At 38.6% G+C, this 23041-nt stretch overlaps 1 protein-coding gene across 2 annotated transcripts in view; it reads right to left on the minus strand.

The window, feature by feature from the left end:
- Nucleotides 1-1310: 1310 nt before the first annotated feature.
- The window catches only part of FRZB (frizzled related protein), a 35068-nt gene continuing 13337 nt past the window's right edge, over nt 1311-23041 (minus strand). Inside the window, exons 2-6 of one of the 2 annotated variants that reach the window (XM_084642798.1) lie at nt 18102-18149; nt 10338-10403; nt 6957-7161; nt 6608-6671; nt 1311-2468 (exon numbers count right to left, since the gene is read on the minus strand). In XM_084642798.1, coding sequence (XP_084498924.1) covers nt 2358-2468; nt 6608-6671; nt 6957-7161; nt 10338-10403; nt 18102-18149 — 494 coding nt within the window. In that variant the 3' untranslated portion in view covers nt 1311-2357. The remainder of the gene's footprint in view (nt 2469-6607; nt 6672-6956; nt 7162-10337; nt 10404-18101; nt 18150-23041) is intronic. The other variant, XM_084642799.1, reaches the window with a different exon arrangement.

Below are 23041 nucleotides of genomic sequence, written 5' to 3' on the forward strand. Positions count from 1 at the left end.
ACCAAAATATTTTGATTTGGAAATACTGCCACAGTGCCTCATGAGAGCTGTAGTCGGTTGTCTCATGTCCCCCTATTCTTCTATGGGCTGGATTTAATTCTCCTATATTGCACCAGCAAGAGAGACCAAGCTATAAAGGAGGAAGGGAGCATCAACTAAACTACAACTCCCAAGAGGCACTAGCGTGGCTAGTGAAAAATTGAAATATTCTGATTTTCAGTAGAAATGTTTTGGTATTCAAATTTCCACCCAAACACAAACTCTGGAGGAAGGGGAGGCATTTTTAAACCAACTCTACTAGTACTGAAATCTGCTATCTTGACAGATATCTTGACATAAGGCTCTATATCTAGAATTGTAGTCAGGACATTTTTGACAATGTTGCCATTGAAAAATGCTAACTGGTTAAAACCAAAACTGTTCCGCTTCAGTCTTAACTAATCTCAACTCATCAAAAAAATAAATAAATTGGGGGGGAACTTTGAAGTTATGTAAACATTTCATTTTGACAATTTCAAAATGGAAAATTCTAGTTTTCCAATTCAAATGGATTTTTCACTTTGAAATATATGCTAATTAACCTAAAAAAGGAAGATAAAGATTGAAATCAACATATAGACCCAAAGGGAAGCTCCCCCCGCCCCATCTCCTAGATATTTTGAGATTTCCACTTTGTCCTAATTTTAGCCAAATATTCAAGGGATGACACAACTGTTTCCTGCCCAGCTCTATTTGCATCCCATTGCTAATCTCCTGTGACATCCAGTCCCCATCTGCACTGTTGCATTTTATTTAAAAGATACAAAACCTATGTTTGCACGGTATCTAGCACAATGGCGCTCTGAGCTTGACCTTTGGTTATTAATGAAAACATTAAATTATTATGAACACTTTCGAAATATTTTCTATCTTCACTGCTTTATTTGCATTTAAATTCAGTAATGTTTAACTATGTAAACTCTGGTGTCGTTTCCTGTGGATGAACAGCAACCACGAGATACTGTATATGGGTGTCCTGGGAAAAGAAATTCAGTACTTCCAACTAAAAATGCAGTAACAGTTTGCATCATAAGTGTTTTATTTTCTGTCACCAGAGCTCAGAAGCTTGGTATTCTACTTACATCATTATACTTTTAAAAAAAAATGATAATTTCAAATTGTTGGCACTGACTGAAAAATTCTATTGAAGGAAGAAAATGCAGGGTGGGTGTTTGTTTTTTGCGCTGGCATACACTGTGGACAATAACAAATCACGGATTTTAAACATTCATTTGGTGCAAAAGTCAGGATAAGGTCTCTGACAACTATCATTCTTTTATTAAACATATTTTACTGAGCATTAAACACTGCTGTTTATGTAGGCACAGAAATAAGAATAACACCACAAAATCAAAATGATAAAGTGCAGACCTATACTGAGAAGCAGGCCTGGTAAGTCAGTCTACTCCTACGTGATGTGGGGGAGGGTGGGAAGGAACTGCCATTACGAGAGCAAGTATACCGTAAATTATGTTGTGAGTTAACAGAACTATACAATGTTTCCCACAAGGATTAAAGCATTTAAATCCCATGTGTTTTTTGTTGTGATAGATGTAAATTAGACTTAAACTTATACAGTGGCTCATTTAAGAGTAAGCAAATTGAAGGGTTGTGCTGATTAGAACACAACTTTTAACATGAGTCTCTTCCTTCATGCTGATTAGGTATTTTTTGTTAGATAATTGCAGAGCTAAATATTTAAACTGGTTTTCAATCAGTCAAAATTTTCCCTTATCACGTTGCTGACGCTAACACTGCGAACAATTTATTTTGCTCTTCAGTCAGTGTCTTTCCAGAAGTGCCATATAATTCTTAACTTATGTATAGATATGGCCATTATATTTCAGACTAAAACTTCTACATTAAAAAAACCCAGTTGCTGCAGCCATGATCAAGCATGTGAGAAAAAGGGACAGGAGCAGAGAAGCTGGGTTAAAGTTCCACCCCTACTTTTTTTTTTTTTTTTTTTTTTTTAAAAGGTCCTGGTCTGGCCAGATCCCATTCCTATGTTGAAATCTTTCTCTAAGCAACATGGCCCCACTGATAAAACCACCAATATCTCTTAACTTCAGTAAATGTCCTCCTATTTTTATCTCATAAGGACAGTTTCCTGCAGTTATTACTGAGATAAAATATAATTTTTTAGGGTTTATACCCCCCCTTAAAAGGCAGAATGAGGGAAAATAACTAATTAGCTACAACATGATTTTTTTAGTAAACAATATAATATAACGTGCAATAGTGCAATTTCTCCCTTGCTGCTTCAACAATGCAAGTCTTAATATAGAGTCCATTGATTTGTACATAGCTTTTCACATTTAGTTGCGTGTTTGTCGCGGGTTACTGTTCTTGCCAGGCTTTTGAGCAGAATCACTTTGTCCAGGCTCATTTCTGCCCTTTCCAGGGTGACGGAGTTTCTGATCCCAGCGCTGTACAATGTAAGCAAACAAAACTAATAAATGGAAGAAAAAAATTAACAAAGCTACAACTGCATGTGTTTCAAAATACCTCAAACGCAGATATTTTTACAAAACTAGTTCGCAAATTACACTCAAATGCTGCAAAGCAATATTTCTAAAAGATGCTGTTACTCCCACCAGAAGAGAAAATGCCAGAGACTTTATAAAATAATCGTGAATGTGTGACTTACAGATTATGAGCAGAAGTAAGAGTTCTGCCCCAGAGTGCAGAGCATAGTGACAGGAATGTGGCTATCTAAATGTGTAACTAAATATTACAGTAACAAATCACAGGGTAAAGCAGGTCCTTGTTCTCATGGTCTAGTGACCATATTTCTTAAACCTTTATTTCTTTAACTGTTTTTTGGTAGGGATGTGCCCGTATGAGGCTCAAACACTAGCTACTTACTAAGGCCATGATTCTGCAAGATTTGCACAAACCCTGTTTGCTTCAGCAGGGTTCTGTGTGGAGGCAGTAGTCAACCTACACGACTAAGCCTGGAGGATGAGGATCCAATCCTAAGAGGTGTTGAGCCCTCTCAACTCTCAGTGAAATAGTTGGAAGTTGAGGGCACTCAGCACCTCACGGGATCATGCCTTCAAATGCATAGCATGTTATTTACACAGTCGGGGGATGAGTGACATTACACACACAGACCTAAGTTATGAATGCCAGGGTAGATGATGGTCAAAACACAGACTTTGAAAAAAGTTATTTTACCAAAATGAATTATTTAAAATGTTAATGCATTTTTCTTTCAATGAAAACAGGCTTGGTTGCGCCCTCTCCGCAAGGTTAGAACTAAACGTTCCCCTCCGCATGCTTGCAACCCAACCACTGCAGTGCTGAGAATCAGAAAGTGACTATAGACAATACTAAAACTGTGTCCATGTCAAAGCTGAAAGAAATACAAGTAGTAATCAAACACTACTGTGAAAAGCACATTAGATTTTAATAGCCTATCTTTAACTTTGCTTATGCAACCAGCTTCATCAAACTCAAAGCCCTGCCAAGAACAAAATTATGCACGTAATTTATTTGCGTGGTTATTGTCCTCAGGTGTTACTAGAAACATAAGTAAGGATCTTTTTCAGTTCTTAAGGGTTTATTGAACTAGTATGTTTTTGGTTGTTTTGTTTTTAACAACTTGACAGTGCCCTTTTAAGCAAGAACTGTTGGCTGCCTAAGAGATCATATTAACATCATGAAAATGAATGATCAGACACCATGCTACAATGACAAGCAGAAACGTGGCTTACGCTTTATTTAATTTAATTCATTTATTTATTTTAAATGTAAGTAAAGCCACCTGTGGTCCTTTTTAGAAAACCAGGATAGAAAAACAGTCAAGTGATTCATAGAGCACAGCTGGGACGAAGGAACTGTGTGTAATAGATGGTGTAATAAATGGTAGTGAAATACCAGGGCTGTAACAGTTGCCGGTAACTGAAGTTACACTAGTAGCAGGAAACCAGAACTAAAGTGGTACCAGAGAACAACATGAATTATCACATGTTCCATGGCACTGGCATTGAGGAGGTTCTACCAGATAAGAGAGGTCACCCAGTCTAATAAAAGAATATGGATAACAGCTAGACATAGAAGAATTTCAATTTGTATAAAAAAAAAAAAGGATTTTCTCTGCAGTGATCACTAAAACTTGAAGAAAATGAGGGGAAAGAGACGGACAACACATGCAAAAAGATGTGGGGAACCTTATTTATGTCAAATCAACACGTTGGAGAAATTGTTTTTAAAATAAATGCTTTCCATGTAAAATGATGTTCTTTGTAATGCTGCCAAGGTCACTAAAACCATTTGAAGGTGTCAGATACGTAAAATAAAGCTTAGGTGCCAAAGGCTGTGTGGCTGTCTAGCTTACCCAATCAATCATTCCAGGAATTACAAGATATTAGGGTGGAACCTATATCCTTTTTGTGTTTGCTCCACTTCCTCCCTACTTCTCTATTTTCTTTCAGATAGGAACTCCTGTACTTGTATTCCTCCCTCACATATGTCAAATGTTTCCTTTAGATGAAGAGCTAAGTCTCAGAGCGAGACCAAGTCTGCACAACTTAGATGAGAACTGTATTTAAACATTTAAAATTTGAGACGCACAAGTTTGTAAATGAGATAATAAGGCTTGTGAAACCACGTTCTGCCCTTGACTGTGTGTAGACGGTTCCCACTAAACTGAATAAAAGCTGCATGTATGCACCTAAATGCAGAATTTGGCTGTAGAGCTTAATCCAGCTCCTGCTGATTGAAATAAATGATTCAGGTTTTAATCGCTGCTAAACTTGTATAAATCTGGATTAACTCCACTGATTTCAGTTATGTTACTCCAGATTTACCCTTGTGTAATGGAATCAGAATCTGACACGTTAACTTTCATGGGTGTAGAATTGGGCCTCATATATTTATATGGGAATAGATGGCCAGCCCTCTGTGGAGAAAGAGGTGGTTAGGGACTATTTAGAAAAGCTGGACGTGCACAAGTCCATGGGGCCGGACGAGTTGCATCCGAGAGTGCTGAAGGAATTGGCGGCTGTGATTGCAGAGCCATTGGCCATTATCTTTGAAAACTCGTGGCGAATGGGGAAAGTCCCGGATGACTGGAAAAAGGCTAATGTAGAGCCAATCTTTAAAAAAGGGAAGGAGGAGGATCCTGGGAACTACAGGCCAGTCAGCCTCACCTTAGTCCCTGGAAAAATCATGGAGCAGGTCCTCAAAGAATCAATCCTGAAGCACTTACATGAGAGGAAAGTGATCAGGAACAGTCAGCATGGATTCACCAAGGGAAGGTCATGCCTGACTAATCTAATCGCCTTCTATGATGAGATTACTGGTTCTGTGGATGAAGGGAAAGCAGTGGATGTGTTGTTTCTTGACTTTAGCAAAGCTTTTGACACGGTCTCCCACAGTATTCTTGTCAGCAAGTTAAAGAAGTATGGGCTGGATGAATGCGCTATAAGGTGGGTAGAAAGTTGGCTAGATTGTCGGGCTCAACGGGTAGTGATCAATGGCTCCATGTCTAGCTGGCAGCCGGTGTCAAGTGGAGTGCCCCAGGGATCGGTCCTGGGGCCGGTTTTGTTCAATATCTTCATAAATGATCTGGAGGATGGTGTGGATTGCACTCTCAGCAAATTTGCGGATGACACTAAACTGGGAGGAGTGGTAGATACGCTGGAGGGCAGGGATAGGATACAGAGGGACCTAGACAAATTGGAGGATTGGGCCAAAAGAAATCTGATGAGGTTCAATAATGATAAGTGCAGGGTCCTGCACTTAAGATGGAAGAACCCAATGCACAGCTACAGACTAGGGACCGAATGGCTAGGCAGCAGTTCTGCGGAAAAGGACCTAGGGGTGACAGTGGACGAGAAGCTGGATATGAGTCAGCAGTGTGCCCTTGTTGCCAAGAAGGCCAATGGCATTTTGGGATGTATAAGTAGGGGCATAGCGAGCAGATCGAGGGACGTGATCATCCCCCTCTATTCGACATTGGTGAGGCCTCATCTGGAGTACTGTGTCCAGTTTTGGGCCCCGCACTACAAGGATGTGGATAAATTGGAGAGAGTCCAGCGAAGGGCAACAAAAATGATTAGGGGTCTGGAACACATGACTTATGAGGAGAGGCTGAGGGAACTGGGATTGTTTAGTCTGCAGAAGAGAAGAATAAGGGGGGATTTGATAGCTGCTTTCAATTACCTGAGAGGTGGTTCCAGAGAGGATGGTTCTAGACTATTCTCAGTGGTAGAAGAGGACAGGACAAGGAGTAATGGTCTCAAGTTGCAGTGGGGGAGGTTTAGGTTGGATATTAGGAAAAACTTTTTCACTAGGAGGGTGGTGAAACCCTGGAATGCGTTACCTAGGGAGGTGGTAGAATCTCCTTTCTTAGAAGTTTTTAAGGTCAGGCTTGACAAAGCCCTGGCTGGGATGATTTAATTGGGGATTGGTCCTGCTTTGAGCAGTGGGTTGGACTAGATGACCTCCTGAGGTCCCTTTCAACCCTGATATTCTATGATTTCCTCTCTTTTTTCTTAAAGGTGAGATACAAACAGTTTTCAATGTTAATTGTTACTAAGATTGTGAAACATTGTCTTACCTTTACTTTTTTACCAAGACGATCCTTCCATTTCTCAGCTATGGAGCCTTCTACCAAGAGTAACCTACACATTTCAGATAAGCCAGTTATTTTATTATCAAGGAATGTGTATGCTGTACGTAGCAATATACACAACGCTAATGGGATCTGCTCAAGGGGAGAAGAGAGAGAGAGAGAACCTCATGGCATTCAGTAGTGACAAGTCCAAAAGTCAAAAGCATTGCTCACGAGTTCTGAAGAAAATTCTGCCCAATTTTCTTCAGAGGGAACAATGGTGGCTTCAAAATGAGGTGGTGGGCGAATAGAGCAGGGAAAGTAATTCTCTAAAGGACACTAAAGAATAAATTACCTGGAGCGTTCCTCATCTTCATAGCCCATTATAATGTATTCTTCATTGGCATTGAGCGGTGGGCATAGACAGCCAGAGTTTGTGTAAAGGTTAACAGTGTCCTTAGGAATATTCACCAAGGAAGACTTTAGTATCTCCTTTACTTCAACTACTGCGGTGACATCATGACATTTAGTCTTCACCTCCTTCACTTTAGCCCGAATGACTGGGGGAAAAGTACAGAGTATAGTTAACAGCAGCAAATAATGTAGGTCACCCCCATGCCATCCTTTGTGAGCTGGGGGATTAGTCTTTTGTGTGCTCCTTTATCAAAAGCTCAACTGAACTCCATCTAGATTTTGCCTAGAGATTCCCTTCTTCCCCCTATTTCTTCACTTTCTCTTCTACCAAGAGTAACATGTACATTTCAAGTAGGCAAGATATATAATAGCAATGTAGGTGCTCTGTGCAGGGAATAATTTATCAATGGGCCTTTCACCTTACTTTCTCTGGGATATATTTTTTTTTTTAGTTTTTTTCTTTTATTCCCTCTGTGTTTTAAACATGTAGTTCATATTTCCTATTATTTCCTCCTCGCTCATACATCTTATTTAGGTCCAGTACAGACTCTTAATTTGTCATCCACAGCCTTTCACAAAATGGAAAATATACTTGAAAGCTTTATTGTATCATTATCCCTATTGGATGACAGGGCCTTCCCTTTTCTCTTCTTCCTCCAGTGACCCAGCACCAATCTGCTCTGTTTTCCATGAACTCCAATGCTCCTGATCTTGACCTGATGACCTGTCTAATTGTTTCTTCTCTGATCCTATTATTCTCCCATGAACTGCATACTAGGGAAAGTTGCCTTCCAAGGGCAGCAATTTTTTCAGGTCTCTCATGGTGACCAATGAGCTGACACCGCATGCAAATCCAGAGGTCATATTCAAGGGAGTACTACATCTTGCACTGTTTTCAAATCATAGATTCTTCCTCCATTTTACATCCAAATTCCTCAGATTCTTAATCTCTTATAACTAGTGCAAAGAAAAAAAAGGAAAAATGGAAGAGATGTAATGAAAAAGAGAAAATCCATTAATCCATCCCCACTCCCTCCCCCCACACACACACTTTTCCACCCACAGCTATGCTCAGCATTGTCTCAGCTAAGTTGAACACAACTGTTCAACAGCTCACAGGTTTTATACAGAATAAAAATTTTACCCAAACTAATCCACTTTCTTAAAACCTCTTAAGACTTTCCCACAAAAACCTACTTTGCTTTGGCACTCTTTCTAATGTGTTTCCAGAGGTCTTTACGTTCTAAAGAAAGAGAGGAATGGTATAACAGAATATAAAGAGAGCCTGTGGTAAGTCATCTTAATTCTCTCCAAAATTCCCCCAAGCTTGTTTAGCCTAACCAAAAGAAGAGGGGAGATAGGATTGCTCTCTATAAATATATCAGAGGGATAAATACCAGGGGGAGAGAGGAATTATTGCAGTCAGTACCAATGTGGACACAAGAACAAATGGATATAAACTGACCATCAGGAAGTTTAGACTTGAAATTAGATGAAGATTTTTAACTATCAGAGGAGTGAAGTTCTGGAATAGCCTTCCAAGGGAAGCAGTGGGGGCAAAAGACCTATCTGGCTTCAAGATTAATCTCGATAAGTTTATGGAGGAGATGGTATGATGGGATAACATGCTTTTGGCAATTAATTGATCTTTAACTATTCATGGTAAATAGGTCCAATGGCCTGTGATGGGATGTTACATGGGGTGGGATCTGAGTTACTACAGAGAATTCTTTCCTGGGTATCTGGCTGGTGAATCTTGATCTTGCCCACATGCTCAGGGTTCAGCTGGTTGCCATATTTGGGGTCGGGAAGGAATTTTCCTCCAGGGCAGATTGGAAGAGGCCCTGGGGGGGTTTCGCCTTCCTCTGCAGCATGGGGCACGGGTCACTTGCTGGAGGACTGTCTGCACCTTGAAGTCTTTAAACCATGATTTGGGGACTTCAATAGCTCAGACATAGGTGAGAAGTTTATTGCAGGAGTGGGTGGGTGAGATTCTGTGGCCTGCGTTGTGCAGAAGGTCGGACTAGATGACCATAATGGTCCCTTCTGACCTTAATATCTATGAGTTTATGGCTGTAGCACGAGCAGTGAATCTCTGCCATAATCCACTGGAGAATACTCACACCACAACCACCCCTACATATAAAACAGCTAAATGAGTCAGAAAATCATAACCTTGCTGCTTTTCACTGAATATGAGAGTTATTAATATCATTTAGTAGGATTTATTTTATTACAGACTTAGTGGATACCATTTGTATACATATGTACTTAAAAAGCTTGGTTTAACAATAAAATTGTCTTCACTATGTCCTGGTCATGTAAACCCTTTTTCATGAATTCAGTGAAACTAATAGTAGCTACTCCCATGAGTAAGGGGTTGCAGGTCAACATGTTAAGACCTCAAGGGCCCAATTCTGCATTTCTGACTCCTATATGTAATCCTTACTTATGCAAGAAATCTTGTTGACTTCATCAGGTTTATTTGTGTAAGAAAGACTTGTCTGAATAAAGGCTGCAGAACTGGACCCAGGGGATGCCTGAAGAATAGGGAAATCTGGACAGCTCAGGACATAGTTTGGACATCAGGGGGGTCGCACAGGTGTTACTGACAGCATAACTTGGCCTGACGGAGCCTCATTACTGGCAATGATGCAGGGGAAGGAAAGAATCTAACTTCAGTGTCAGATCCCAGGATGAGTTTGCGGGGATGATAGTAAAAACATCTTTTTGTTTGTAAACTGAGCAAGTTTGAGCTAGAAATCAGAGATAGATCAAAGATAGAATCCCACAATGTCATTTTTATCCCATCACTTTTAAGACTAAAAACACTTTTCAATGCATAAACACCTAGTATTCTCCTGGAGCCAATGAAGTGGCACATCTCATACCAACTGGGATTTAGAGTGAAAAACAGCAACATTATACAATGAAACACACTGGGCTTGCATGTTAATGTTTAAATATTGTTTAAAAAAAACTGTTCACAGAACATTTTAATCTCAAAAGCTACAAATATTATGATGTCCTATTAAAATACTAACCCACCCTTGCCTCATCCTTCCATGAGTGAATCAAGTTTTGAACTTAGAAATTTTTTTTACTTCATGTTGTCTTTTTGTAGTTACTGCTAATGAATGAACTCAATACAATCAATCTGACCAGCTTTCCTAGTGCAAATGAGCATGAACTGATTACATGCTTAGGCCATAGCCCATTATTGTGGAATTTTTTTCCTGTCACATTACTAAATTTAGAGTTCCTGGAAAAACTTAATGTATTCCTTTAAAGGTTTGATATCTAGCCATGCAGCTGTCCTTACCATAGTTATAATTGTTCCGAAGATAGGTCTTCTGGGTAGCTTTAATAGGCTTGCATTTGCAACGCTCTGCAAAACAGAAAACCTTTGCTTTAGAAGAACAAGGCATTGACTCAAAGACAAACTCTCCCATCCCCCCAAAATTGCCTTTAAAAACACTGAAACAGAGATTGATAGCAATCAGATGGCAAAAATTAATTTATTTATATATTCAGGTTCTGTTAAAAACATAGGGGGTATTATTAAACTCCTCTGCACAAAAACATAGTGAAACTGAGCATCCCATTGCTGATTTGAGGATATTTATAAAAAGGTCAGTGTGTCCTGCAGGAAATTCTGATGTTTTAATGTTTGTTTTCATCCCAAATCTGAACAAATAGTTGAAATAGCAACACTCTTAGGAAAGAAAATATCTAAAAAATTGGAAATGGCAAAATGTTTTGTTCTGAGCCTGTTCAATGTTAAACAGTATTTTCCTATTGTGGCACATTGCCTCATGGAAACTGTAGTTCAGGAGTCAGATGACCACATTCTCCCCAATGGGCCAGACTCCCTGGCCAAACTACATCTCCCATGATGCATCTGCAGTCATGGGACTTCCATGATGCGCCAGTCAGAGAGAAGACTGTATTGCATCATGGGAGATGATGTCTAGTGAGGGAGCCTAGCCCATAGAAGAGAATGGGGGCTGGAACTACACTAGGGAATGCACCACACTAGGGAAATGCAATTTAATGTTGAACTGACTTGAAACTATACATTTCAGCCAGTTCAACAAACCAACTCAAATAAGATATTTCATTTTGATTTTCTCAACAGAAAACTGAAAACTTTTGCAGAAACTGCATTTCCCCTCAAGAAATCATTTTGATGGAAAATTCCCAACCAGCTATCAATCACAGAATAAATTCTGTTTTCAGTTATACTACATCAAACCCAGAATAACTGCACCAGCAAAACTGAGGACAGGCTGTAGACTCCCTATGGCAGCTCTACAGCGTGAAAACACAAGCACATTTGTTACAGGGACATAATACCTTTAAACCCAGGGGCTGATGGAATTTGTAGTCTCCAGACCAGGCACATGATTAAGAAATGTCAGGTGACTTAGTGTCATGTGACTTTCTAGTGGCTACTGTGTAAAGGAATGCTTCTGGCACAGTCTTGTGAAGGTTGGTTCTGTGGCCATATGAGATGAGGCCTAGAAGATATCCAGGAAAGCTACCCAGGGGAATAGTCAGTCTTCTCACCTACCATCTTGCTGAAAGGTCTTGTCTGGATGTTGCAAGTGTCTTGTATTATGTTAATCCTGGTTTGGAATCTCCTTTAAATTAATAAAGCCAGCACTGAAGAAATGACCTTGGACTGAACTATCAAATGGGTTTTATTTTACCTTCCTTAGTTGACACGTCTGCCCACTCACTGGCCTACACACTCTACAAAGGACTGAACTAGGATCCAGCCGGAGATTTTGACTAGTGCTCAGACAATTCTAATCACTGAAATTTTTGCATTTGATCTTTTTATTCTAACATGTACTAAAAAGAATCCTCTCAATAGGTGCCCTAAAGAAATATATGGCTAAAATATAATCAATCTCCCTGGCCATCCCACGCCAGAAAGGCAAAACAAAGAGCAAATTAAGGTGCTGATCCAGCAAATCTTACTCATATGGATCAGACAGACATAACATTTTGTATGTATATACTATAAATATTGGTATGAACAAGGTAATCAGCTTTGTTTGGATACTCTTCCATTTATAATTTGTATTTTAATTGTCTCAATATGGTCATGATACCTAATATGAGTTTTTGACACTGACTTTTGTGAGAGCAGTTCCTATGTTTCTACTTCATTCAGGGAAAGAATAAACAAAGACTCTTGTAAGTAAATTAACACTTGAAAATTGCATGAATTATAATAAATAATCGTGGAGTGCTAACTATAACTGAAATAACTGTTCATGGGCTTGGGGTGGGAGATGTGAGGAGACATTTTTTGGCAAGAACCCTGGGGAAGGGCTCTTTGTAATCACTCCCCTCTCTAGATAACCAGCATAGAAGACGGTATCATTCAGCTCATAGAGAATATGCAGAACCCTGTGTACAATAATGAATATGTGGCCACATAATTGCCCTTCTATCTGAATTTTCTACACAACTGTGCTCTAGAATCTAAGCTTTCATTAACACAGTGAGGTTCCCCCCTTCCAGTTGCAAAGATAATTCAAAATATAAACCCATGTAGCGGTGTCTGCATGAGGTTGCAGACAGCTGGAAACAATAATACAAGTGGGTACACTTCATTCATGTCAAATAAGTTGCTAACTCAGTCTGGAGCCTTTACTCATAATGTTGCTATCCGAAGAGGTAACTACTGATCATTTTAACAGAAAAAAATCAAGCTACTTCATTATTTTGGATGTAATGGAAGTTATTGAGACTTGGTAGAGTGGAGCAGCTGATTACAGTTGGCATTTGCTGGGGTAAGTGAGAGAAATTTAACCCTTCCCCACAAATTACAGTACTGTCTAGAGCCATACGCAGAGCCAGCTCCCTGCTGGGACCCCCCCATCCAGCCTCTTCTCTGCTGTGCCCAATAGAGCATTTCCCCCATTATGTTTGCTAAGCACACAGCATTCTACTTCTATTCAGAAATACATAAAGAACATCCTACAAAGTAACAATTGCATCAGTACTCTTACTAGAAACATCATGTTCCAGAAATAGGCATATCCTGTTAGTGATCTGTTTTGCTGTTCTAGCTGAAGCAGCACATAATTCAGAACAGATTAGTGGTCAAATTAGGAACAGAACCCAGGTGCCTTGACTCTCACACTCATGCTTTAAACATCTGACACTGCCTCCCAAGTCAGGTATGCATGCTTCAATATTAAAAACAGTAAAACCCAACACAGCTGATTTATATAAACTGAAGATCTAAAACAGTGCCCATTTCAGATATTTCAGTATAATCTGAAAAGAACAGTTCAAAAAAATAAACTTGTATTTTTGTGCTTTGAAAAAATTAGGAAGTTATTGTGTTATTTATTGGGGTTCTCAGTTTATCATTTACTTTGGCTTCAATGTATCCTTATAGTTAAAAAGAGAAAACAGTGTATACAGGAAAAAAGTACATTTCAAAGGAAGAGAATAATGTTTCTCTTGAATTTCAAAATACATTCTCAGAAATCTATCTATCTATATGGAGAGAAAGAGAGAAAAATATGCTACAGAGTTGAGCTTTTCTATGTGACTGTTTTAAAATAATAAGGCAGAAAAGGGAAGTAATTTTTGTCTTTCATTAAGCCTATATGAATTCATGTACATTTAGGCCAAATTACGGCTCATTTTGTAAACTGCCTCAAAACAGGTGCTCATAAAGGGGCCAGTTCTGTAACCCTTACTCATGTTAGTTTCACATTTCAAATTCAAACAGAGTCAGACCTGTGTCCAGGAGAGTTACCTTAACAACACACAATGTCAATCCCTTAAAATTCCCCTTCTCTGCAGAACTTTATTCCACCACACTAGCAAAACACAAAATGATTGAAATTGACAGCAATGTTACCTATGGGTTAACACTCCTAAAACAATAAATCTCAGAAACTGCTTTAATCCAAGGAAAATATTTTACTGTAATTGTCCTAGAATATAATCAATGGGCTTCTCCCTGATCCCACTGAATGATACTATCTAATAACACTTATCAGCACTTTCTCTCTGTGTGTGTGTGTGTATACACAAAAAGACTTGATTGATTGATTGGATGTCTCTTGCAGGGATGAACCTATGTGAGGAACAGTCAAAGGCATGCATATACATACACGCACAAACCCCGGAGGAGAACTTAATAGAATGATGCTATTGAAAGGCATAATGTCTCTTAGATTCTAGGAGAGCACGGAGGGAAACACCCCTTTCTACACATGTGTAACTGGAAAAGATAGGTTTCAGAGTAGCAGCCGGGTTAGTCTGTATCCGCAAAAAGAAAAGGAGGACTTGTGGCACCTCAGAGACTAACCAATTTATCTGAGCATAAGCTTTCGTGAGCTATAGCTCACTTCATCGGATGCATGCAGTGGAAAATACCATAGGGAGATTTTATATACACAGAGAACATGAAACAATGGATGTTACCATACACACTGTAATGAGAAGGATCAGGTAAGGTGAGGAGCTATTACCAGCAGGAGAGAGGGGGGAAAAAGAACCCAAAACCTTTTGTAGTGATAATCAAGGTGGGCCATTTCCAGCAGTTGACAAGAACGTGTGAGGAACAGTAGGGGGGGAAATAAACATGGGGAAACAGTTTTACTTTGTGTAATGACACATCCATTCTCAGTCTTTATTCAAGCTTAAGTTAATGGTGTCCAGTTTGCAAATTAATTCCAATTCAGCAGTCTCTCGTTGGAGTCTGTTTTTGAAGTTTTTTTGTTGAAGAATTGCCACTTTTAGGTCTGTAATCAAGTGACCAGAGAGATTGAAGTCTTCTCTGACTGGTTTCTGAATGTTATAATTCTTGACGTCTGATTTGTGTCCATTTATTCTTTTACGTAGAGACTGTCCGGTTTGGCCAATGTAGATAATTATCCCCCTGGCCCAGCCATCTTGTTGTGCAGGAATATGGGACATGACCCTGCCCACACACTACCTAGCCATTCTACTCTGGAGCTGCTAGAGGTACTGACAGTGCCGCTGCCTACCTTCCTTCTAACACCTAGAGCACTGGGAACCAAATGGCAGCTAGACCCCTAACTCCACTGGGAATGCAATGAAACATTCAATTTTTGAGAAAGAAGTCAGTGGGAGTTAGGGGCCTATGTGCCATGTGCGCCTTTGAAAATGTTCCTCTACAAATATATAGGGGCTCTTAAAAATATATAAAATAGGTTGCTCCCATAAAACCTGGTTGTGATACTGATCAATATAAGTACTCAAAGCTGGCAAATGTTTCACTGAAATAATAATAATATCTGGAGAAACTTCTAAGCAACTTTAAAAGCATCTTATGAAATAGACAAGAATGTAGTTTCTCGCCAAGGAAGGAAAAAAATTATTTATATGCAGAGTTGGAGGCAAGACTTTGCCAATTGACTTTGCCAGGGATAAGAGCTGCTTTGAGTAGATTTAACACACTGACATTACTTACAGGCAACAATACACACAACTATTTGCAATATCCTTTAGAAATCATACAGCATGTCCAGCCCTGAATTTTTTAACACACTTCATTGTAATACTACTTACAAAGGGTCTATTTACAATGGAGAAAGGACAAAGGCTGTTTTACTGAACATATAAACAAAACATATATTAAAAAATAATGCTCCTTTCTGGTGGGATTAAATTGTGTTTGTCAATTGAAAAAAATGTGCTATATTGAGACTCAAAATGTGATTCTACACTAAAAAAGTGTCTGTAAAAATATTCAGCTTATTCTTCAGAGCTGCTCCCTGGGTGTTTTCACAATCATATCTGCTTTCTTTAGTAATATATATTTTTACTGCTTTTCACTATTAGTCTAACAGAGCCAACACAGCTAAAATAATTTAAGCTGGACTCTTGTTGTGATGTGGCAAGAAAAAATAAACTGTTTAAATTCCAAGCAGTTAAGTCTGGGTGACCACAATGAAGACAATGGGATTGGCACTGAAGCAATTTTTGGCCAGCAAAATATTTCATTACTGATGGTGCAACATGACAAGGAAAGTAGACAGCTTGACCTTCAGATCCCACAAGTTTGCAAGACTCATTATTTTAAAACAATCTTTTTACTTATAAACTGATAAGCTGGTATGAAAATCAGTGAAAGACAACAAACATGCATCCTATTATGTTCTTTTAACAGTAATCGTTAAGCGCAGAACTTCATTTAGACTATGCAAAGATCATTTTTGCTTGGTTTAGAGTTAAGTGAAAAATTTTTTACATTTGGGCACCTACAGTTATTCACTTAAATCCAGATTTAGGTGCTTAAAGCAGCCTGATTATCACTGAGAATTGTGGTTATATAGCACCTCTTACAAAAATGCAGTTAGTAACTTAAATGTGGATTTAGATGCCTAACTTTAGGTACCCAAGTCTGAACCTTTTGACCCATGTGATTTGACCAGCAGCCAATAACAAGTTATTGGCACAAATGGTAATAGAATCCAGGAGCTCTGATTGCCATTTCCCAGCTCTAATTCTCAGGCAATACTTAGATATCATATCTATCCATATGGGGCAATTCAATTTTCTTTTTTCTTTTATTACCTAAGAATAGCGGTCAACTGGAAGGGATCAGTTCTGACACACAAACAAGACAATGAGAGGTTCAGCGGAGTGAAAATTCATGGATTCATAGTGTGAAATCCTGATCTTATTGAAATCAATGGGAGGTTTTCTCTTGACTTCAGTGGGGTCAATATTTCACCAAGAGGTTTTAAGGCCAGAAGGGACCGTTACGATCAGCTCATTTGACCTCCAGAGTGATGTCAGAAATGGTGGTTGCTGGTAGATTTAATTAAACTTAATAGAAGAAAATTACACAGGAATATTATTTGCAGCAATTTGTAATGTATTTTGCTGTAAAGTAAAACAAAACAAATTTTCCTTTCCTTTCTTAACAAAGCCCAAACAGGCTACTTAAGATTAACTCCATTTGACTGAAATGAATAAATCACTTAATAATATAAGATACATTAAAACAACAAGAACAACTTATTTTTAGATCTTTGCTACAACTCTAGAAATTTCTGAAGCAAAGGAAAAAATTAAAGGCTACACTATTTTTACAGCTTCATTTCCTGTTTTCCTTACAACTAACATAGACTCATGGATTCTAATGTCAGAAGGGACCATCATGATCATCTAGTCTGACCTCCATGTACCCATGACTAATGCAAACAACAGTTTACTCAGGTACATGCTTTATATACTCTACAAAAAAATTCTATCATTTTGCTTTACAGTTTGAAGGTCTGAAAAGAGAGACTGCTGCCATTTCAAGAGAGTGCTATATACACGGGCCTGATTCACCACTGTTTCACTCCAGTAAATTAACAGAGGTCCGCCAACATAAAAATGGACACAGTAGTAAATGGACCCTACATTATACAAAGAAGTATCAGAGTAACTTGTAAGGAATCTGATTCATGAGGGATTTGCATGCTGAACAATGCACACTAACATATGTGGCACTGTTGATTTTTCTTTCCAATGCTAAAATGTAAAGAGAAGTGTTGTCCATTGCGTTAGCATGCTGTAATGTAATATGTGATTCACCTGTTACTTTGAATTACTGGGCTGAACAAACGTTCTTCTGCACACTGAATTTCCAGCTTGTGTGAAAAAATAATTAGAAGGAAGATGACTTCCAGAGCAGCAAACCAAATCATATTTCTATAGTATGGAATAACAAAATGAAAGTGGAAAGCACAATAGGGGATGAATCCTAACAGACAAGAGCTCCCCTGAAATCAGTAAAGTCCTTTTGACTTGAAGGAAGTTTTGCCTGGATAAAAACAGCAGAATCAGGCCCTAGAAAAGTACTAAAAGTGAAATTCACACCTGTGCAGAGAGGCTTACCCACCACCTAAATCCAACTTTCAACCTCCCTGAATGTCTTATTGAACATGTAACTCTCATAGCAAATACACAGTGTACAAAAAATTGAAACAGCGGAGTCTATACATCATTAAGTACTGGTCTTATTTAAATGTTAAAAGAATCTGAAAGAAGATAACTTATTAAACAGTTATATATATAAAAATGTACTCACCATTGCCGGAGCCTCTACAGTTGCCATTATTAGAATCCATAGGGAAATCTGGTATGGATTCGTAAAATATGTTAGTATTTTTAATATTGGATTATTTCAATACAGCCAATTTTTTAATTAAAAAATTAAAATTGCTTAATTTTTCTCTAATATTTAGTGTATTAAAATGTAAGATCCTCTTAATGAAAAAGAGGTTACAATGTTTTAGAGTCCTCTCCTGTTCCTACTGAAGTCAGTCTGAATTCTGTCTTTTAGCAAGCACCTAATGTTACATGCTGAAGCAGACTCTAGATTATTTATAGTTCACAACGGAAACTGTTGCATTTCCATTGGTGATGTGCAAGGAGTAGCAGGATCTATACAAGAATGGAAATATGTGTCAATTCAGACATGAGATTGGGGCAACTGTGAAATGTACATATCCTGCTTTTCTACTCAGTTAGATGCTAGAGGGAAATTCAGCTTTGATTTCCTCAGTAACAAAAAACAAACCAACCACAATCATGTCACTGAAGGGAAAGCCAAAATAAGCGTTTCAGTTTTTCCCCCTTAAAAATTTTCTGATTATTTTGTGAGAGAGATCAGGAATAGGGGGAGGAGGGAGGGCATAATGCCCAATTTCCAAAGAACTGCATTTGGGGACATTCTAAATTGGGAATATGTGCTAAATTCATATTCTTATTTTCAAATCTATTATTTTTAAATAACACCAAAGTTTACCTGATTTATATGCATGTCTTGTTAATAAAAAATATATTAGCTGTTGCATATTATTCTCTAGAAAGAAGAAAAACTGAAGGAATGAATATATACATAGCAACATAGACAGTCACCCAACCTTGCAATGGGATTAATGTGGTTTTGCTTGCACGCAGCCCCATGGAAGTTGCTGAGGCTCAGTATGAGGCAAGGGTCCCATTACATGAATTCAACTGCAATGTCAGGGCCATAAGTTGTATTTACAAATGACATATGTGAGTGTGTATGTGCGTGCTAAATATGGATTGAGGAGCCTAACTTTAGGCACCCATTTTTAAAAACATCTGGGCTGGATATCTCTCTTATTTCCTTCACGCATATTTATACCTTGTACAGCAGGCAACATACTTTACATAGGTGGCTGAAAGATATGTAGGGTGAATGTAGATTTTGACATATATCTAGTTTATTTCACTAAAATAGTAAATAACCTCTGGCAAACCTGAGACTTCAGCATTAAACATCTGTATCAATGTAGTAAGCATAAGGGTACAGGAAATGTCTTCGCATTCCAGGGCAGTTGTCTATTTAGCCCAGAATCCTCTCCTTGACAATAGCCAAAAACAGTTTGCCACATACAGAAGTACTGAACCCCCATAATGCATTTAACTGTACCACATTGCAGTATGGAAGAAATTTCTTCCTGACGTTAGCTTATTCTTCAACTACAATTTATGCTGAGAAGCATAATACTTGTCATTTTTATCCTAACCAGTAAAATTTCAGCTACTATTCTTATTCATGTGTTATCAGAGACTTTTCTTGAATCTTGATAAGCTGTTCACGTCAAATAGCATCGAGAGGTTGTGAACTCTACAGATCAATTATACATGGCTTTTTAAAAAGTGTTTCCTATTATCCAATTTAAATGTTTCCTTTTAATTTTATCAAGTATTTTCTTAACCTTTTATTATAGGACAGGATAAAAGATATAATCCATATGGCCTTCTTCAAGCCTGTTATTTTCTTACATATTTCCTCTTATTTCTCACCTTTCCAAACTCCAATACATAGTCTGGGACCTAGCTGTGTTTCCTTATTCAGTACTCTGAATCGTGGCCTCTCTTTGGACCTGTGGCAGTTGTTTCTGACTCTCCTATTGTTACTACCAGTCTGATACTACCCCCTCAGCAATTCCCATTACTAGAAGTCTTGTGACCTCTTAAAGAAATCTACAAAACGCCCATAAACTGGATCTTCCTTACACTTTCACAGCACTTACCCCTGTAACCTCTGTTCGCTTTCCCTGTCCTGCAGACTTGTCTGTTTCATAATGGGTAACAAGGGAATAGAAACAGAATCAAAAACAGGGACAGAGGGAAGGAAAAAGAGAATCTGGCCAGCAAAGAAGGTAAAAAAGAAACATCATGGGCAGTATTTTTCATATCTTCGTTCCCAAGTAGGGGGTGTGGAAGGAAAAATACGAAGCACTAAAATACTCTCTCCAAAGTAAAGAAATGTAGATTTCCTTGAACCAATCAAAGCCCCAGATCCAACGTTGCCTGAACATTCGGGGTGCTTGCACTGCACATTGAGATCTGGATCTGAATTTTAGCTTGAGCCCACCTCCACATTAAAAACATTTTTTATTCTTTAGTATAGTGATCATCAGAAAGGCTTATATGCAGCGACACCCCCGCATTACACACACTTCCACTTCCTTCCTTTTTAAATGGAAGTGGAAGAACCCCTCTTAAAATTTAAATCCCACACAAAAAACAGATTCCAGAGAATTTTATTACTAATGATTTACACAACACAGTAAATTCATATGACGCTTTACAACACTAGTTTAGATCCTGCCCTGTGCATCCCCCTGCAGCTGAGCAAAGTGACATTGACATCAGTGGTGTTATAAGCAGGAATACATTTCATAATAGGAACATTTTTCAATAGCTTTAGAACAGTGGACCAGATGCACAGCTGGGGTATATCAGTTTAGATCCACTGTAGTCCGTAGAGATACACCAGTCTACACAAGCTGAGGATCCGGCTCGGTTATCTTTGGGGTTGAGAAATGGTTATGCATGTTGTGCATAGCAACCCTAACACAACCCCACAAATACACGGAAATGAAAAACTAAGCCACCTAACACCTTCACCCACAGTACACCTTAATATGACCCCACCTATCATACATACACTGCCATCTTAACTCAGCTCCATTTTCAACCTTTGGCATGCTCTCGTTTACCAATTTATTTTCCTACTCCCCTGGCGCTAGTAGTTATGGATGTTTGATGCAGTAGTTTGTTGTGCTGGCAGAGGTTAATTTGCGAAAGGGTTATGTGTAGAAGGGCAATTATAGGGGGTGATGTAAAACTCTGGCGACCCTAATGGGCAGAGTTAAAGTTGTAGTGTATGGTGTGTGGTAGTTGTGGCAATAGTAAGATGTGTGTCTATGGGAGGAGAAGAAGAGGATATATATTATTAGGTGGCTTAGCTTTTCATTTCCTTGTTTTGATGAGTTTGTGAGAGGCATGTCCTGTGTGTAGCAACCCTAACTGCTTCACAAGGAAGATTTTTGTGTATTCATCTCTTAATTTATTTAATACTTATTTAGGGGTAGGCATTGGATAAGTGGGGGGGCACGACATGTGGGGCTTAAAGGACAGTGGGAGAGCATTTGATCCCTTCTCTGTTGTCGAATACATTCTGACACAACAGTCTAGCTTCTCATAAAGAAGGCTTTATGTGCTCCTGGTCCTCATCCAATAGGTTTGCATGCAGCTCTCCCACCTCTCCCTCAACCAGTCACACTTGGAGATGCCCCACTCTTCCCCATACCCCATCAGTCCAGCTTCTCTGAACCCAGCATTCCCCGTCAATCAATCTTTAGCGCACCTAGTCCCAATAATCAGGTTTCTGTGTATCCTGACCCAATCTATTTATTTTGCACCTAGCCTCCATCCATCAAGTTTACGTGCACCGTGCACAAACTTTTATTCATAATGCAAATAATGGCTAAACACATTTGTTAAAAAGAACGAAAACAAATAAAAACACTCTCTCTGTGTCCCCCGGATCTACCTCTCTACCAAGTTTTGTCCAGACAACTGTGTACAGAACTTTCTGATAACGATAAACAGCAGGCCTGCCAAGGGAAAAATTCCGCACAAGCTCAAATTCAAAGGCTTTCTATTACAAATTTGTTAAGAAACACCAAACAAAAACTGCATCAAAAATTCAAAAGGCCTAAAAATTAACCTTGTGTGAAATTTCACACCAATCAGCTAACAACTTTTAGAGAAAAACAGGAATTTATGCCCCATTTTAAGACCATTTTAAAACACAAGCCAGTAGGCACCTCCATAAGACAATATATCAATAAACAGAACCATGTCTTGAAACAACATTTGATAGTAAATGAAGACTATATGAGTTCCAAAGGAAAAGCGTACTTTCATTTATGTTCAAGACTATGCAAAGGACAAATCACAAATCTCCTCTGAATAAATGCAGACCCTTATCACTGCCAGAAACCGACAACTCTATGCTTTTAAAAAACAATGGCCTTGTTATAAGGATCCCTGACCTTTCCTATAGCCCATTTTACCAAATCCATTTTCAGTGGAAAACTGTAAAAATAATTGAAAAAGAGTATAACAAAAGACAACAATTCAAGGGCCAGAGTGGGAGGAAAGGTTTGAAAAGGAGAGACAGACCGAGGTGATTTGGTAGAAAACTTTGTTGTGAATAAACAACCTGTTATGGCTAGAGGAAATCCAAGCATAATGTGATCCTGATTATTATTGCAATTAAAATGACATTGCGCAGCATTACAGAAGCCATTTCAGGAACTCTGCTGGAAACAGCAAAGTCAAACTGAGGGGTTGTTGTCTGGGGACTTTCTTCAGTTCTTTTGATGAGATGGGAACAGTATTGCTGACTAAGAAATCCCTCAACGTGAATTAATTTAGTTTTAATTATCTACTTCAGATATTTATTTGTTCTTTAATGTATCTTCTTTAACTGCAAAATATTTGCATTGTAGAAGTATTTGAGAATAGGGCATTATGTCATCTCTGAACTAAAAATGACAGAACAACTTTCAAGGTAAGAGGAGATCTGTCCTTTGATTCACATAGTGAATCCTGACTCCAGTATTCTGGTGAGATCTTCCATTGAGTCAACAGCAGCTCTGTGCATTAAGATCCACCAGCAGAATTTTGCATTTCATA

This window comes from Lepidochelys olivacea (assembly GCF_965140295.1).
Source record: "Lepidochelys olivacea isolate rLepOli2 genome assembly, chromosome: 11".
NCBI lineage: Eukaryota > Metazoa > Chordata > Testudines > Cheloniidae > Lepidochelys > Lepidochelys olivacea.